This window comes from Seriola aureovittata, chromosome 21 (assembly GCF_021018895.1).
Source record: "Seriola aureovittata isolate HTS-2021-v1 ecotype China chromosome 21, ASM2101889v1, whole genome shotgun sequence".
Classification (NCBI taxonomy): domain Eukaryota; kingdom Metazoa; phylum Chordata; class Actinopteri; order Carangiformes; family Carangidae; genus Seriola; species Seriola aureovittata.
This window is the reverse complement of record NC_079384.1, coordinates 2,864,994-2,884,404: the sequence shown is the minus strand read 5'-3', so window position 1 is coordinate 2,884,404 and position 19,411 is coordinate 2,864,994. Positions and strand designations below refer to the sequence as shown.

The following is a 19,411-nucleotide window of genomic DNA, read 5'->3' as shown; positions in this document are numbered from 1 at the left end:
AGTTTACAGATATAGATTTTTCTTTATTTGTGTCTTTCCTTCACTGTGTCCAGTTCTTGCAGCAGTTACATGTGTGTGCGAGGAATGACTGATGGGGTCAAGACACGTTTCTTATGATTGCGACCCCGTGGCTGGATCCAGCAATATCGAAGAACAAATCAACTTTGAGGTTTCACCATTTGTCTCTTACATACAAACTGTACATATATACTTTTACATACATCATCCACATGTGGAAAAAAAAAAAAAAAAATCCTATCAAACTGTGATACCCAGCTCAGACGGCATGCTGAATGCAAGTACTGATTCAGTACACGAACATACGGTACATACGCACGCGCACGACACACGTGCATACAAACAGGAACACATACACGCTTTTTTTTTTTTCCTCCTCTCTTTACACGCAATAACACATTTTAAAAACAAACACACATACACTGAGCTTTTTTTCCCCCTCCCCTTTCTCGGGCACATACACACACACACACACACACACACACACACACACACACACGTATACACACAAACACACCAAATTAGAGCAACATGCGGCCGACGGTTAACACTGCAGGATTGAGCTTCTGACTCTTTATACAGACTCAGTACTGGGAATAACACCCTCCTCTTTTGTTTCGTTTCTCTTTTGCCATTTACCTGAAACAGCATCACGACAACGTGTCCTGAAAATGGAGAATTCGTCTCAGTAACGTAAAAAAAAAAACCAAACAAACAAAAAAGCCAAATTAAACAAACAAACAAACAAAAAAATCGCCTTAGCAGCAGTTTCATGAAAATTCTCAGCACTACTTCGCTTTTGTGTACAAAAACATGATTGATGGCGTAATATAACACAGACAAACAATGTGAGAGTTTAGGGAGAATGTGAAACCGTAAACAAAAGTTATGTATAAAAATATAATATTCACTGTGTAATCTATTTCCCCCCCGCGTGACTGTTGGAGGCAGCAAGGCCGAAAATAACAGATCCTCCTCGTACTCGTCCTTGTTGAAGAAAATGTTTCCTAGAAGCATCTGACAACAGACGGCGACAAACTGACGAGTAATGAACTGAATAAACTGTCTCTCTATACAATATTATTAATATCATTGAACTGGTGGTTTTCTTTTTCTCTTTGCATTTGGAACAAAAATGCATAATAAAACAACCTCCACCCTTGAAGTATTTGGTCGCTTGGAAGAGAGACGAGTGTGCTTGTGTCCAGGAAGTTGCCTGTTTCAATCCTTTTGGGTGAAAGTGAAATTCAAAAAATAAACAAACAAAAAATAAACAAAAACCAAAAACAAAACAATAAAATTCCTTTGCTGAAGCAGAGCCCTGAACCCCTGTGGGAGGTTGCTGCTCTGTTTCTTTGCACCTTTGGGTGCTAACATATTGCAGCTGTGCGAGCATGAAGCAGGACGTTGGTGGAGAACAGCATTTGTGATCATGTAAACCTTCCCGAGATAAACCAAGGTTTTAAATAAAAACCCCTTCTGCCCTTCTGTCTATTCCTGTATTATGTGAAAGCGAGCACTGACTGATCTTATAGCAGGTTATCACAGCTCTTTTCTTCTTTAACCCCTGAATTCCAGTGAAAAACTTTTGCAAGTATGCAATATTCCTTCAGCGCCCCAAACAAATCTCCCTTCCAGATTCCTTGCATTTTGTTTGGTTCTTGCATTCTTGTGTCTATCCTGCACAGCAGACAGTTCGTTACAAGAGGAACTAGGTTAGTATGTAGTAAGGGTGGTTCCATGTTAGAGTGAGAGCTGCAACTCTCAGAGCGACTCAGGTAGGTTTGTGTCTCTGTTTCCTCGTCCCTCTGATCATCACTCCCGTTACCTGTTCCCATGCAACCACTCCGTCGTCTCCTCCTGCAGGCTGTGCTGACGGAGGAGACTATTCGTACTCCAGAAACTGTTTGTGGTAAAACAAAAGGTACCTGAGGAGATAAAAGCACCGCAGGGTCAGATCACAGCGCCACTAATAAAGGAGCGGCGACTTTTTTATTTTCTTATTTCAGAGCAATGAGGTGACACCTTCAACGCTGCGACCTGCTCACCCTTCACTATCCAGAACATCCTTGATGCTGGCCTTGGTGATGATGGCGTCGTCACATTTGAACCACTGGTCCTTGTGCTGCCGGATGAAGGTGGTGTAGTGGCCGCTCTCTAGTGTCCCCTGGTGGTTCACCACAGCAAACAGACTGTACCTGGAACAGACGGGGAGAAGAAGACACTTACTGCTTCTGCAAGGCTCCATCCATACGGAAATTATACTGCAACTACAAACATCTGACACACCTGGAAAAACAGGTTAGATGTTAGTTTACAAAGTCATGAACCACATTTCATTAGAATAAATTCGATGGAAGAGAAGTTTGGTGAAAGAGCAGTGCACTGAACGCATTAGTGGGATCAATGGGAGAAGGAAGCAGAAGGGGAAATGAAAGGAGAGGCTACGTCAGCACTGCTACGTTTTAGTTTTAAAACTCCAACATCTCTTTCGCTACGTTTTCACCTCCCGTCCACTACGGAGTCTTCGAGCACCGGAAAAACGCCGCTGCCCTCGTTTTAGTTTGAAAACTCCAGGGTTGCGTTGTCGTCTGGTCGGGTGAAAATCAGATACCTTTGGAAGCAATGATGTAGACACCTGTAGTCGCACCCGCGCTCATCAGATTCGACTGCCAGCGGTTGAATACAACACGGATAACGAAACACAAGCGTCACTGACCTTGTTGTCTTTGCTAGCAGCTGTTGTTCAGTTAAATTCTGCATCTTTACGCTGCGGCTGTCTCTGCCGTTCCTCGTTCGTAGTATTTTGTGCAACTAACCAACTGCTGAGTAGACAACCTGCTTCCTGTTTACGCCGGCTCGCACATGCCCAGTGTACGTGACTGCTCAGGTAGCATGGACGGTGCTAAAACGGTCGTCTGGACGGAGATCGTTTTTCGTTTTAAAATGAAGACGTATCAGCGTGGACGTAGCCTGAGATGTTTGCCTTACTTGTTGTCATTGTTGAAGGGGTCCACTGTCTGCTGGTACTGCCCGTTCATCCTGCTCTCTTTACTGCATCACACAACAGAACAAACGCAGACACGACACAAGAGAGTCACAGGGTGTGGAGTTTTAAAAAAAGAAGAAGCCTGTTGCAAATAGTTTTTTACTACCTGGAATCCTCATAAATCCCTTCCTTTGTTGTCAGTGGTGTGTCAGAGTGTATGTCTGAACACTGAGGCTACGGATTGGCCAGGACAGAGGCCGCTCTTCCATTCATCCAAGTTTTTTTTAGTTTTTATGCAACTTACTTCTTATTTTCTTGTTCTGTTCCTGTTTTTAGTTGAGTGCTTCCGATCTTCATGTGGAATGTGCTCACCTGGAGGCCATGAAGGGCGTCATGTCCAGCTCCAGCGGGAAGGAGACATAAGTTGTGATCTTCCGTCGTAGTTTGGCTGAATGCTCAAACCTCTGAAAACACACACACACACACGAGTGTCAGAGCGCTACTCTCATAACTAACACCCACTAAATTAGCAGTCAAACCATCACACACACACACACACACACACACACACACACACACACACACACACACACACACACTCTTACTTTGAGGTGAAAGCAGGCCACAATGGGCAGCTTCTTCATGGTCAGCTGCTTGGTGGACTCCTGGTAGCTATGGCAACCACTGCACTTGATCTTAGCGCTGCTGCCGAGGTGCTCAGGTCTGGTGAACCTAGACAGGAGAGGATGAAATTTACTGCACATGTTTGTGTCTATGTGTGTGTGTGTGTGTGTGTGTGTGTGTGTGTGTGTGTGTGTGTGTGTGTGTGTGTGTTTGACGCTGCTGCCACCTGAGGTCTCTGCTCCAGTGAACTTGGGGAGAACTGGAATTAGTTTCAGGGAACCGTGTGTGTGTGTGTGTGTGTGTGTGTGTGTGTGTGTGTGTGTGTGTGTGTGTGTGTGTGTGTGTGTGTGTGTGTGTGTTACTCGCTGCTCTCTGAGGGGTTCAGTGTGATGATTCTGGGAGGAGGGTTTAGATTGGTTTTGTCTCTCAGCTTGTCGCTTTGTGCGTTTATGTCGGTTTTGAAAAATAAAAATAAAAAATGTTGTCATGGTTACTTCCATTTTGGGGCTGCATGGAAGGGAAAAGTAGATTTGATACACACAAGAGGGAAATAATAGAACATCAGAGTGAGCAGTATAATATAGTGTAATATTTAAAAAAAAAAGAGGAAGGAAAAACACTGAATCTACTGTCACGTTTGCGAACTCTCATTTCATTTCTGTTTGTACTTTTAACTTTCTTCTCTGCAGCCACAGAGCAGCTGACTGCAGACAGACAGCAGGAAGGTTTTAGTTGATTTTTCAGGTGAGTCTACTTCCACCCCGGCAACCTTCTCCCAGCTGATACGACCGTTCCTCTGTGTTGTTTACCTCCCAGGCTGAAAGTGAAACTCACCCCCCCCCCTTGTATATGACTACAGGTGCCAATATTCCTGACAACATTTGTTTGCTGCGTCAGTTACCTGCGCAGACAGTCTGTGAGTGTCGTGGCTCCAGTGGTGTGACTCTCTCCGTTAAGTGCTGATCCGTCTCCTCCGGGGCTGAGGGGCCAGAACGGTGTGGAGGACCCCGGCAGGTCCAGGCTGATGTCCCAGAACGGGTCTATGGTTGTGGAAACGCCACTAGGAGCGAGACAGAGAGACACATGATGAGCAGAAGCTTTTTCTTTGTGTTGATTTGTACATCTTCCAGTCTGTTGCTCACTTCACAGGACAGACACAGACACTGCACTTTGTAAATCTAATTTTTTGTGACTGTGCTGCGAATGTTGGCAGCTAAGCTTGTTCATCTGGGCTGTGCAGATTATTCTGCTGTTGCACACCATTCAGTGGTGCTCACTGCAGGTTGGCGCTGTCAGTTACCAATATAAAACTAATTTTCTCAGCTGATAGCATTCGTGACTCGAGAAAATTTGGGTGGAGATCATCTTTTCCACAGAGCTCGCCTCTAAACCATCAGCTCTTCAAACTGCTTATCTCATGCAGGGCTGCAGGGGGGCGGAGCCTGTCCCAGCTCACAGAGCGAGAAGCCGGGCAGAACAATATGCATAATAAAAAAATTAATAAATCAAACTGATTTATTTTGAGTTATTGCAATTGTGATATGAGTCACAATTTCAGTGGGAATGGTCATTCTTGCAAACCTGTAAAACTCTCAACTGAAAGATAGATTTAATCTCAAAGACATTTTATTGAAGCTCCATAAAAACAAACACCTGTTGGTCCTTACAGAGGATATTAATCAATATGTTTTTGATAGGTTATCAATTGATTTAGAATGTTTATTAAATGTTGCTTTATTTTGGAAGGATATACTGCACAAACAAATAATGGTGTTAAAAAGCATTTAAGTAGAAGGCTGGTTGTGATTGTGCCGAGAAAATTTATTTTAGATTTTTTTTAAATTAAATAATTTTTGAAAATATATTATGTAATGCAGAATCTGATTTATTTTGCCTTTGTTTTGTTTTCTTATTTAGTTGTTCTTTAATATCTTATTTAGTTCGTCAAGCCTGATTGATCGTGTTTGTGTTCATTATTTGGTTTGTTCAGTTTGTTAAGTTTGATCTGTGTTGATCGTTTTGTCTTCTGGTTATTTGTGTCATGATTCTGTTAAATCAGCAGATAAATGCTGTATTTTCTTAGTAAATCTGGCACCAAAGTCTCACATGAAATATGTTTCTCAAGGCATGAAACTCCAACAGCCTCTCTGGCCACCAGGTGGAACTAGAGATTAACTTTAAAGCCTGTGTGCCATGAAAGGGTTTTCCTGTTGCTGCAGTGAAGCAGTGAAGCAGTTCAATGTGTGTGAGTGTGTGTGTGTGTGTGTGTGTGTGTGTGTGTGTGTGTGTGTGTGTGTGTGTGTGTGATTGATGGTGCGATGTGTGAATGATGGAGGAGGGAGGAGAGGCAGGACGGTCACCTCAGACCAGTGGATGAGAGAGTTAGAGAGTGAAGTGTGTCACAGTCTACGAGGCGTGGTTCTGCTTTAAAGACTTTAAATTCTTCATACAGTCACTAGTGAGGATTAAATTATTCTTTGTGTTGTTTTTTTCCCTTGGATAGGACAGAACACACACACACACACAAATACACACACACACTTACTGGCAGACTTGACAGGTGACGTCAGACTGCAGGCCCCCTGTGAAGATTTGGTCGATGATGCAGTTACAGTGGTTTGGGTTGTTGGCTTTCTTCCCATTGTCATCTGTGTAGACATAAATACACACACACACACACAACCACACAACCACACAATCACACACACACACACACACACACAAACAGTCACTAAAAGCAATGCTGTGTCACATCACTGCCACCCTCTCTGCTTATAACCTGCAGACTGAGGCTGATCTGAGAGTCAGGCTGTTCCTCTCCATCTCTCTGCCAGTCAGCGCATCTCTCTCTTCATCCCTTCATCCCTTCATCCCTCACTCCAACTACCTCTCCTCTGAGGTAAAACCATCCTCTCTGTCTTTATACCATGAATATCATAACTGTGTGTGTGTGTGTCTCTGTGTAAATGTGCGTTTGACCTTTGCAGTGCCTGTGTAGAACATCCAGCGCCGCGATGAGGAACTCGTGGGCATCTTGCTGCTCGTAACCGGCCAGGTGACGGGCGTGAGTCCACACCAGGTGCAGGAGGCGGAACGGGATGTGAGGCGAGCGATGACCTGAGTAGAACTAAAGAGGAAACGTGCGTTTGTGGGAGAAAACTTTCCCTTCCGTGTCTCTAATGTCTTTTATTTATCTTCATCAAACAAACTGGAATTATAGACTCGAGGTCGTACGCTTCCGCCATCCAGCTCAGTTGTTATTTAGCGTGTGAATTCTTGAATTATGGCCAAAGACATGTTTTGTGAGGTCACAGTGACCTTGACCTCCAACCAACAAATTCTACTTGGTTCACCCTCGAGTCCAAGTGAAGAAATTCCCTCAAAGCGTTACTGAGATATCACATTCACAAGAATGGGACAGACAGATATACGGACATATGGACAGACAACCCACACACATAACGCCTCCGGCCACTAAAAACAATAAAAAAATAAAACTTAAAGAATGCGTAGGTACCTCCTGGAAGAGCTGCGACATCTCGCACACCAAGCAGGAGTTACTCTGCATCTCGCATTTGTGTCGGTCGGACAGGAAGAAGTCACGCAACAGTGGAGTGTGCGTCAGTGCCTGGACGATGCAGTTCATGAAGCACGTGTTGCCCAGGTTTATCAGACCACGCAGGCCTGAGAGTGGAGCAGAGAGAGAGAGAGAGAGAGAGAGAGAGAGAGAGAGAGAGAGAGAGAGAGAGAAAAAAGAATTAATATGCAGGAAACAAAGAGCAGACAAAGAGAAAGAATGGGCGGAGGAGAGAGAGGAGGAATAAAGAAAAAGGGAGGACAGAGAGAAAGAGTCGAAGAGAGCCAGATCGTTTTTCTTGGCTGCTGCAGTGGGCCAACTTAGCTGCAATGCTGTTAACGACACACACACACACACACACACACACACACACACACACACACACACACACACTGTAATACCACGATGTCCCTGAGGCGATGTCGGGCTTCACGCAGGGAAACCCTTGTCAGATTACGGCAGACCAAACCACACACAGACACTGAGGAAGGGAGAGAGGGAGGAGAAAGCAGGAGAGAAGGTGGAAAAAATAGAAGAACAGAAGAGCAGGGAGAGAGAGAGGAAGGAAGGAAGGAAGGAAGGAAGGAAGGAAGGAAGGAGGGAAGGATGGAGGTTAGTGTTTCCCACACATGGCCAGCCAGGCCTGTACTTTCCCTCACCTAAGACAGTGCTGCGGATGTTAATGGTGCTAGAGCAGATCGCTGCAGGCGGCTGCAGGGTGTTAAACGTATGTCAACTTTCCTCTCTCCCACACACTAATATTCCCTGCTGACACTAATACATCCTGTTGTCTGTCTCTGAGGACTATAAATAACACCTCCTATACAGAATCTATCCATGTAGCATCCGCCTGTCACCTAGGACTGTAACAAGCTCATTTGGAAGATGTTTCTAATTCTTTCCTCCCTCATGCATGTAAATGAATCAGACAAAATATTAAAAACACCTTTCAATATAATGCAGTCCAGTACAACACCGGTGTACATGTTTATATGTATTAGTGTATATTAGCTCTGTAGCTAATGCAGCTAAGGCCGAAGCAAAAATGCTTCTATACATTCTTTCCTACATTCTTATTAATGAAGCTAGCCACCGATAGAAAAATAAAAATTATTCACACTTGTCACCTTTGGAAAACATCTCTATAAACATCTCTTAAGAACCAAAAGGATATTACACATTTTTTTTTAATTCATATTTGCTGCTTGTTGCTTCATCATTCTGCATTAAAGCCGTTTCCTCCCTCCTTCATTCTCTCTGAAACTCAGCGACCTTCCCGGATTGACAACCAGCAATTTGAAACTAGATTGCAGTTAGCTTTGTGTGTGTGTGTGTGTGTGTGTGTGTGTGTGTGTGTGTGTGTGTGTGTGTGTGTATGGGAGATGCAGAAAGCGAGAGAGAAAGAGAGACACTAACCAATAGTGCAGTTGGAGGTGATTCTCCTCCTTTTAGGGTTGTGGCGGAGAAGCTCCAGCTCCCTCTTGGTGGGCTCCCATGTTGAGTACTTCTCCCCTATGCCTGGAACACACACACACACACACACACACACACACACACACACACACATGCATGAACGCACACACACATACACACACAGGTTTGCATCGTGCACTTTTCTCTTGGGAAGGCAAAAGCAAGTGTATTTGTTTACGACCTTTCAACAGCAAAGCTACTGAAAGCGTTGTATCGACACAAAGTGATACAGAAAGACAAGCAGGATGTGGAGATATAGAAAGTAAAATAAAATAGAAAATAAAAAGTAAAAAAGACCCTAAAATTGGATAAAAACAGCACATTACAAGTTATAAGCGAGTGGTCCCCACTTTGTCACTGACAGGTGGCAGGTGATTAGAGAGCCTGACAGATTTGTGGGTAGTGCGGTTTTGGAGTCCACTCATTAGTTAATATGTTGATATGTCCATCCAGGCAAAGAACCTTGATCTTAAGTTTGATCCTCCCGTCTCTTTATGATCAGTCTGTTAAAGACATCACCAAGACCTTTCTTCCACCGACTCAACAAAAAGCTAAAATTCAGCCGTTTCTGTCTGTGGCAGATGCTGAGAGCCCTAATTCATGCCTCTGTGTCTCATGCAGACTGGGGTCTCGTAACATTTTGTTTTTCAGGCCTGCCTCGTGTTAGTACTGAGGATATGCAGATGGCTCAGAAGGCTGAACTAAATCCCAGAAAAGTGACCACATTGCACCAGTTTTAGCTTTACATTCATTAACTCCGTATCCGTGTCAGATCAGATTTTGCTTCCCCTTCAAACCCCGTCTGATCTCCTTAAACCTTATATTTCACCCCATGCTCTTCGCTCTCAGGATACCGGGTTCCCGTCTGTTCTCAGAGTTAATAAGAAGGCAGCAGGCTGCAGGGCCTTCTCCCATCATCCTCTCTTCCTCTGAAGCAACCTCCCTGCTGACATGAGACTCTGTCTGACTCTGTTGAAACGTTTAAATTCAAACTTCAAATCGATCTTTATGCCTGAACTTTCAGCTCGTGGTTTCTTCAGGCCTGGTACCTGCGTCTCAGTCTGACTGAATCCATCTATCATATTTTAATATATTAAATCTATTAAATCTATTAAACCTCACTCCGTCTCCTGGCTTGTCTGTGCTTCATTCCAGATGTTTTGGATCTGGATCGGCCGATCTCACTCGTAGATGATCGGTTCCTTCACATCTGGAGAATATGATTTGTAAGCCGGGGGCGTCTTGACACATTTTACCACTAACAAAAATAATAAAATGCCGCTCCTGCGATTTGGATATTGTGATTTAGATTATATTATTTATATCCTATTTAGCAGGATAACACACAACATACAGAATTTAACTGTAGAAAGATGCAATGAAGGAAGAAATACTTTACTGCTGCACCGTCCAGTCCGAGTCTCTATAGCTGCTCACTTTTACAGGGGAAAGTGAAATAATGAAATACAGTTTAATGTGCACGTATTGTTCTATAAATCATTGTATGAATTTATCCTCCGTTTACTACATGATTCTTGGAAAGTGTGACACAGGCTGCAGCCCATGTGAAGGTGGCTCCAGATGGGTTTGTTGGGCCAGTCCAAGTCAAAAGTCCAGGGCCAATTTTTATTCCCACTCCTCTAGTGTAAGTCGGTTGACATCGGCCTTGGCGGAGCTCTGCGCTCTACTGAGAACATTTTCTATTTTCTTTTTGAAATGTTTTTGGCACATCAGCATGAAGGAAATGTCTGATGAGCTGAATGTCATCCCCTCCCTTATTATGTAACTTTACAGATAAAGGAGTGATGATAATGAAGTACATGCCTTGAATCCCTTAGATATGGCAGTGCAGTGTTCAAAGCTCATTACAAACATTAGAGACTTGAGACTTGACTTGGACTTGCAGAGAAAAGTGACTTGTGAGCACGTGTTCACTGCTGACATACCTTGCATTTTCCAGGCTTTCCTTTGTTCCTCTTTGGCAATCTGTTCCATGTCTTTGTCATAAATGTAGTCTTGGCACATAAAGCAGTAAATTCCCCCGTACAGCAGGTCAATAGCTGGAAAGGACAGAGACAGAACGGGGAAGGAAGCAAAACATAATGAGCCGTTTTATTCAACTCAGTTTATCCGACTGTCACGGCATTCGAAGGCTGTGTGTTGCTACAAGTCGTGTGAACCGCTAACTGCTTCCTCTGTCAGTCTACGTCTATTCAGGCCACGTTGCCATGGCGCTGCAAGGTAGCAGGGGCTTATCTGCTGACACATCAGTTATCTGTTAACACCATCCAGGAACGACGGAGAGACACCCTGAGAGAGGGAGAGAGCATTGAGAGAAGGTGAGGAGGAGGAGGGACGGAGTAGGAGGAGAGGATGGAGGGAGCCACATATTTAACTGTGCAATCTCTCACTGTCACACGCTCACTTAAATGTTCACACACACAGACCAAAACTGTCCCTCCACTCCCTCTCTCTCTCTTCACCTGCTCTCTGTCCTGCAGCTACCTGTTTGCTGTTACCATGACAACCTGCTTGTCGGCTTCTTCCGGCTGTCATCCTTTGCAGGTATGGAGCAGAGGGATGAGAGGATGGAGGAAGGCAAGGAGGTAAAGAAGTAAACCAAAGTAGTGAATTTCACTGGATTGACTGGAGATTAACATAAAAAGACAAAGCTGATGGTACAAGTGCAATTAGATGAAATCTTGGTGCAATTCTGAGTATCGAATTGTAACCATGGGAACAAGAGGACGGTAAAAGAGACGAGAAAATGGACAGAGAGATAAGGCTGCAAACGGGAAGTGAGGCTGCATAAAGTGGTTAGAGGACGGAACGGCAAGGAAATAAACTGAGGAGAAGCAGGAGGGTGGAGGAGGAGGAAGAGGAGGATGGGCCTGAGTTTAATGGAGGCTAATTCCACAGGGTTTGTTAAAGACAACTTAATTACCTTCTCACCAGTCTGCAGAGATCTGTCCCTTTTTCATTTGATCTTTTCTCTCCCTCTGTATTAGACCATTTCTCACTGTGTTTTTACAACATTTAATTCAGAAGTAACCTAATTAAACACACACACACACACACACACACACACACACAAACCTTGTTTTACATTCGTGGGGACCTATCATTGGCATAATGCGTTCCCTAGCCCATCACAGCTGCAGTGTTTCCAACAGAAAGAGCTCAAGGGGGGTGGGTGAGGTTTCTTAAATTAATTATTAAGTAATACTGTATATACTCTGCTCCACTGCAAATATTTTAAGAGTCAAGTACTGTAAGCAAGTGCTCCCGATGGCCAGTTCGACTATGACGGATGTGTTGGATGTCAATGTGTTTGTGAGAGAGAGGGAGAGAGAGCAGCTCTACGCTGACGTAAGATTTTACCGATTTGAAATAGTAAAAAAAAAAATGTGGTGGTTAATGTTGACATTATGGCGGGCTGCCACAAATAAATCAATGTACGGGAAACACTCATCGCCTCACCCTAACCTCAACCTAACACTAACATGAACCTGAAAACCAAGTCTTAACCCTCAAACAGCCCTTTGAAGTTGCGAGTCCTCACACACACACACACACACACACACACACACACACACACACACACACACACACACACACACACACACACACACACACACACACACACACACACACACACACACACACACACTTCCTGAGCAGAGTAAAGGAGGCTTCATAAAAACAAAAAAGCAGATTCTCTACATCTGCCAAACCCAGCCTTTGTCATGGATCCCCCCGGAGTGTCTCTGCTGCAGCGCCGCTCTCCTCCCAACACTGCAGTGTAATGTACTTCACTTCACGGTTCACACGGCCTAATTCTATTACTGTATGTGGGAGAATAGAAAAGAAAGATACTGAGCTAACTAAGACTGACATGATGATGTCTGATGATGTGATTTACTGCATCACAGAACCTCTAATGTGTCACCGTCAGGCTTGTGAAAAAGTCAAATACACAGCTAACTCTGACCTGATTTTAAACACGGCAAAGACCGTAGAAAATGTCTTTGAGGCTCGTCGCGGAGCAACACGTCATGTTGGTTGTTCCTTTAATTTGTCAATAATCTGCGTATCAATATCGCCCATCCTTCACACAGAGCACGGTACACTTTTCAGCAGATGCTTTTTACAGAGTGAGTTCAGGTAATATTCAGCATTTCTTTCTGCAATAACTCAGCCATGTTTTGATTATCGCAGGCCGTGTGTCGCTGTGGGAGTAGCAGGGATGGGGAAAACAAGCCAACTGTTCTTGGTGTTCAGCAAAACACCCACATCTTTGTTCAAGTCTGAAGCCATCCACATTGTTCGTCTTTGATAATTCAGAGAATTGAAATACAACTTTCCCACAACCTTGGCCAACAAAGCGACCTCCGTGTGAGCTGCGGTGAGAAACACAGTGTGGTTGCTGCATTTCTGAAAACAGAAGTCATTTCTATGGAAGAACATTTTAACTCCAATGCAGATTATCACTGAAATCACGGTTGTGCCATGTTTTCCATTACCTTCTCTGACCTGGAATAGCAATCCAGTCAAAAGAAAAAAAGAAAAGGCAGAGACAAATCTCACACACACACAAACACAAACACACAAACACCACTGAATGTTTTGGAGGATTTTGGAGGAAGCTGATTGTAAACCAGAGAAGTGTACCCAATAAAGTAGACTCTTAGCATGCGTGAATGTGCTTAATTTTAATCAGCTATCAAGACCAAAATCCCTTATTCATTAGTAAGTTCACTAATGCATATATTCCCTCTAATGGGCTACATGAGGCCAAATACACAGGTGACATTCAAATCCTCCTTGAGGCCAAGCCTTTCAGACTGTGTTGCAATTACTTTGCACTAGGTTGTGTAACGGCTCTCTCCCTCACTCTCGATTGTTTTGCTTGATCAAAAGTCTCACAAAACCTCAAATGTGTCCAATATACAGCATCAATCACCAGGCTGCATCTTCATTAGCCACTCAGCTGTATAATTAGCCCTTTTAGCAGCCTTTGTTTTGAGAGAAGAGGCATTACTGACGGCAGTGTGTGGGGTTGTGCGTTTGCGTACATGATGTACTGTATATACTGTCAGTGTGTCTGTTTAGGAGGCAAGTACCAACTCATTTAAGCAAAGGGGGCTTAACTGCTGGTGTGGATGCAGAACCCTCAGAACACACCTGCTCCGATTGCACGTGTGGACACGGTTTGTCAACGTGTGCTTGTGTGTCGTACCTAGGTTATGCCTTTTGCTCTTGGCATGCTCGTGGATGTGTTTTTTGGCAAAGCAGGCGAAGAAGACGCAGTAGAGGCAGGAGTGGAGTCTGTTCAGGTGGGCACCACACATGTGGCAGATGCATGACTTGGCCTGGGGGGCAAAAATAAGAGAGACAGAGGAAATGATTATCATTATTGTTGCACCAGCAGACATATTCACATGCAGCATCAGTATCTCTGGTTGCTTCTGGCTAATTTTGGGAAATACATCTGCTTAAAAGTACAAATTCAAGAAACAGAAAACACAGCTGGGCTGTAAAGCTGCACTGACAAATATTTTAACAGCAAACAGCTGTTTTCAGCTCAAACGCCCTGATAATCCTAATGTATGCTACTTCATCAATAACAACCACAAGACAAAATGAACAACTAGCTGGTGAACACAGTGAAGCATTTAGCATCTAAAGAGACACATATTTCCCTCAGTAGTTGGTGGAGACCAAAACAGAGCTAAAGGGAGAGTCATTGGACTTACATTCATCCGGTGAACAGAAATACAACTCCAAATGATCAAATAATGCTAATGCTAATTCTTCAGCATTCCCTCCTGCTTCAGGATTAGGTAAATGAGTATATATAATGACTTACATGGTGAACATCTAATATTATATGTAATGTCTAAATCTAAATTTCAGATGATTATTAATTATTAATATATTCCTATACATTCTGTTTGAAGGTCTTGAGGGAAAGATGGGGGGGGGGTGTGTGACTGTGGATGGAGGGTACATAGCAACAGTTCAAAAGCATGCAGATGAGAAGCTGGCATCCCAATGAGCCAGCATGAATATGGGGAGGTGAGAAGAAATAAGCAACGCCTGGGAGAAGAGAGCAGGGAAAATAAGACAAGACAGGAGGGACCAGAGAGAAGATGAAAGAAGGTATGAGGGCAAAAGAAAGAAAAACATGCAGACTGGAATAGTTACTGGAAAGAAAAAACAACATGTGACATTGTGACAGTACCAACTTTTTTTGTATATTGTAAACTTATGTTGCATCAAAATATGCATTTAATACCCTGGTTTGAATGTGGCGAGTACTGTACAGCAGGATGTGATACACCAGATTAATGAATGGAGGCGTATAAAACCTGAAGAGTACTCACTCCTTATTAGGAAAGAGCACAAATCTCTAGTGGAGCTGTAACATGACAAAAGCCTATGACAATTTCCTGATCTCCCGTAGCCTGTAGTGACATCTTCACGATGCTTGTAATGTACAACCAACAGCCAATATAAAATACATAATAATATAAAATAGGGGAAGCAGCAAACAGTCACAATTGAGAAGGGAATGTTTGGCATTTTATGAAATATTAGAAAATGTATGAGGTATTTTACTAAGTGCTGATCAATTCTTCAAGTGACATAACAATAAAATTATATTTTGGTTCTAATTTAAAATATTTTTTTACAAAGAAATCTGTCGAGGAGGAAGACTGGCATGTTGGTCAATTTGTTTTCTTGACCAGAGTTCAATAAGAAATACCAATCTCCCGATGTCTATTAAATATGAAGCTACCGCCAGCTGCCAGTTAGCTTAGCTTAAAGACTGGAAATAGGGGGAAAAGTCTAGCTTGGTTCTGCATACATTATATCTTATTTGTTTAATCTGTCCACAAAAGAATAAAAACTATACGCCAGGCTAACTTTTTCCTACTGCTTCCAGTCTTTAAGCTAAGCTAAGCTAATCGTCCCCAAGCTGTAGTTTCATATTCAACCGACAGATATGAAAGTGACACTGGTTTTATCATCTTGGTCTCGGTTAAGAAGTGAATATGCGTATTATGACAACCAGATTCATGTAATGATGTTGGAGACCAAAAAAAATAGAAAAGATATGGCTGAAAGCCAAATTAAAAACCCTTTGGGAGGAAACCCCTGATCTTGGCTCTTCCTCAGTTTACTGAGAAACAAACAAGCTTTTTTGCTCATCTGTTTAAAATATGCTTCCCATGCCAGCCTGGAAAAAAAGGAAAAAAAGAAAGAAACCCATTCTTATTCCAGTCACACACACACACACACACCTCCATGCATAAGTGCTTATACAGCACATGAATTATGAAAAGGCATCAATATGCAACAAACTCTCCTCACTCATTCCTCCAGCTGTCAGTTACAGTTGATCTTTTCTAGTCCCTGAAGACAGGGTATTAATGTAGGAATTTGTGTCTGCTTGTCTATCAAAGCACCTTTACATTCTTCACTGTCACAAATGTCTCAAGAGTCTGAGTGCACATATGTAGACGTACAGTAGTTCTGTTTTCATTGGTCACATTGGCCTTGAGAAGCAGAGAACAGCCAGAGATCTGTCCATGTCATTCTTCTCTGAGTGCTGCAATGTCAGTGACAAGACATCTGCCGGCAGGAGGTTGTGTGAGAAGAGCAGGAGAGGGTAATGGGCTGGAAAGATCCTGGTTAGAAGTGTAAGTGAGGACATTATCACAGTGTGAGCCAACTGCAACAGCAATCTGTCTCATCCTTTGAAGGGAAAGGCTTGCATCCAGAGTACATGCTCAGACAGGTGAATTAAAGGACTATTCCCTCCAAAGAAAAAAATATATTCTTCCAAATACTGTATATTTCTGACAAAAATAAGTAGAGAATTACTAGTAATAAGTAATTTCAATTCATCTGATGATCATTTTCTCGATTCATCTATAAAAATTTCCCAGAGCCCAGAATCACAGCTTGATATTGATCAGGTGGAGAACTGGTACATGATCTGTTACGCCCAGCTCGCTGAGGCTGCAGAGCGGAACAAGGACTGCCACCGCCAGCTGCATCACCGCCTCCTAAGCTCATGTATATACTGTATGTGAACAGCAAAATCACAAGACTTGAATACAGGTGATTAACTGCAAAGCTGGAACTTAAGTCCTATTTCTATTTAGTGCGACATCTCGCAGTGTCAGGTGGATGTTGAGCTCACAGGAAATATTTAATTAAACTTGTGTCTTTTTGCCACCAGCTCTTTCACTGTGAGTCTATTTAGTGTTGTTGTACTGAGTGGAGGAGGAGGAGGAGGCAGCAGCAGCAGCAGTACAAGCTGACAGAAGACAGCCTTTACAGGACATAGAAGAAAAGTACTGCTGATTCTGCTACAAAGCTGTGAGACTGAACAGGACTGACGCGCTGATTTTGCATGTCCTTGGTCTTATTTTGCAGTTACGTGGTGCACAAATATACACATGTGCAGCTCCTACTGATATGAAAACATAAAGTTATAAGACAGGGGAAATGAGACTGATAACTTCCACTGCACCTGTGAATCCAGATGTGACACAACACTTCTGTGATTGACATCGCAGCCAAACAAAAGGTGGAGTCTGGAATTCTCAGGTTAAATGGCTGCTTAAAATTAAATCCCTGAGAGTTGTTAGTGACCATCTGAGGGCTGACACTAGAGATAACAGTGAGGATGGAGTGAGGAGTGAATGATGGAAGAATTGTCTCATATGCATTTTCACCTGCATGACTAAGATGTTGGTGCTTAAAAATGATGGAGGGAAATAATTTTACACAGACAATGATTTCTTCTTTTTTTTTTTTTGGCATATTGTGAGGGATGCAGTATTTGTCTCCTCTGAAGCGGATAAATAATGGGAGCAGTTAGCCTGGAATATTTGGTAAAACTCATAGCAGTGCCAATTCTCCCAGAGACAGCCTCAGACAAACTGCAGAATGGAAGGATCTGTAATTACAAACTCTTGAAACAATGACAGTGTGTCTCCCAGAGAAAAAAAGGGGAGGCACATGCGATTAAAAAAGAAAAACTGTCTGGTGTAAGGGTTTCCTGTGAGAGGCATGCTTGTATCTGAATGGAAAACTGAGCCATGATCGATAAAAATGTAGCGCCACAGGGATGTGAGCCCTCCTGCCAGCCTTGTCTGCTGCTGTAGGGTGGGGGCAGAGGCACAGGGGTAGAGAACCGGGCGATTACGGCAGGAGGAGACCCTACAAATATTTACACCATTCATTTCAGTCTATAAACCCTCTGATCCCATGCACGTGACAGGGGACACAGGGTTGTCCCAGAGCACATAGGAGTGCAGGATGCATGTAGGCACACACTGCAGATGCAAATACAACACGCTAATAATGTGGACATCTGCACCCACATGTTACATAAACCTTTACAATGAACATGAAAAAAAGAAAGAATGAAGAAAGAATGAAAAAAGGTGGTTTCCTCTATTAAGAGACAAGCTGTACCCGCGTGAAATTAAACCTGTTTTGATCCACATATCATCAATGTGGATTGGCCTTAGCAGGATAAGAGGTAAAGAGTGCTGCTTAGTTGATTTTAAATCCATTATTAAACCCACGCCTGTGACAGTGAGGAAATACCACCATGTAATGCTGGACGGAGGTCTGCTGGTGGAGGGAAGCGCAGCCACTGCAGGCGCAGTGCCAATGCAAACAGATGCACATCAAGCTTCATAACTATGACGCCGTCTCTAGCTTTGGAGTGGGCTAACGTTCGGTCGCGCGGGGGCTAACTCGGTGACATGCTAGTAGTTTGCTTCAGTTTGGGCTGTTCCGCAGGTGTGCCGAGTGTGTCAGGTGTCGAGGGCTGGCCATTTAGACAAGTTTCGAGCCCGATAACAAGGCAAAACTACACTTCTGAGCGTGGGGATTATTTGACGGAGGGCAAACATTCAGAGTGAATATCAGTGTGTCAGACGTTTGGGTTGTTTTGGAAGGGCGGGGAACTGTCCACGCACGCGATGCTATCTCTCTCTCTCTCACTCACACTCACATACAGTCTGTCGTACGTTTTTGGGTCCCTTCAAAACACTCGTTTCCGCCTGTCACTTGTTACCTTGCGCTTTCTGGTCTCGGCTGAACCGCTCCACACGAAACACTGATAAATGACCCTCAGGTTCTGCTTCCAGTTGTCCACTTTGAAGCCGTTGACATGGGGGCAGCCTGCAGGACTCATGGTAGTCACAGCATCCGGCTTTACTGTCCTCTGGGCGATGAAACCTGGTCGAATCCCTCAACGCAGACCGAGTCCAAACGGGCTGGCTGGCTGGCTAGCTCGCCAGGTTCGTTATCCACCGATTGCTGCGTTCTGGCTAACTGGACATGTCCTGGTTGCAGTAACGGAGACGCGCGCAGTGGCAAACATGAAGGCGAATTTCCAAATATTCCTCAATTGGAAATTAAATGTTATTTATGCATTTAAATCCGGAGGAGCGCCGTGTGTGTAGTTCTTCACATTCGCTGAATTACATGTTAGCAAGCTGGCTAAAGTTGGTTAGCACTGGAATTTCAACAGTAGCTTACACGGTGAGTGTCATCAAGACCCACCTCATTCATAACGGTCGGCCAATGAGCGGAAGGAGCTGCGCGTGATTGACGTTTACCAACTTTCCTTTAGCGATTAAGTCCCGCCTCTTCGAAATCGGTGCTGCGCGGTGATTGGTCACATTTTCCTGCAAACC

The 19,411-nt window shown here is 43.6% G+C and overlaps 1 protein-coding gene across 2 annotated transcripts; it reads right to left on the bottom strand.

The window, feature by feature from the left end:
• Positions 1-2: 2 nt before the first annotated feature.
• Positions 3-19,288, bottom strand: usp22 (ubiquitin specific peptidase 22). Of its 2 annotated transcripts, none has more exons than XM_056366625.1 (13): positions 18,787-19,288; positions 13,921-14,053; positions 10,628-10,741; positions 8,625-8,726; positions 7,149-7,315; positions 6,611-6,758; positions 6,177-6,279; positions 4,533-4,691; positions 3,613-3,739; positions 3,380-3,471; positions 3,010-3,072; positions 2,044-2,216; positions 3-1,946 (listed from the first exon to the last, which is right to left on the bottom strand). In XM_056366625.1, exons 1-12 carry the CDS (start codon positions 18,904-18,906, stop codon positions 2,063-2,065), a joined length of 1,482 nt encoding a protein of 493 aa, XP_056222600.1. In that variant the 5' UTR covers positions 18,907-19,288; the 3' UTR covers positions 3-1,946; positions 2,044-2,062. The 2 variants fall into 2 exon arrangements, with proteins under 2 accessions (XP_056222600.1, XP_056222599.1); XM_056366624.1 differs by having other exon boundaries at positions 2,067-2,216; positions 18,787-19,287.
• Between the last annotated feature and the right edge of the window lie 123 nt (positions 19,289-19,411).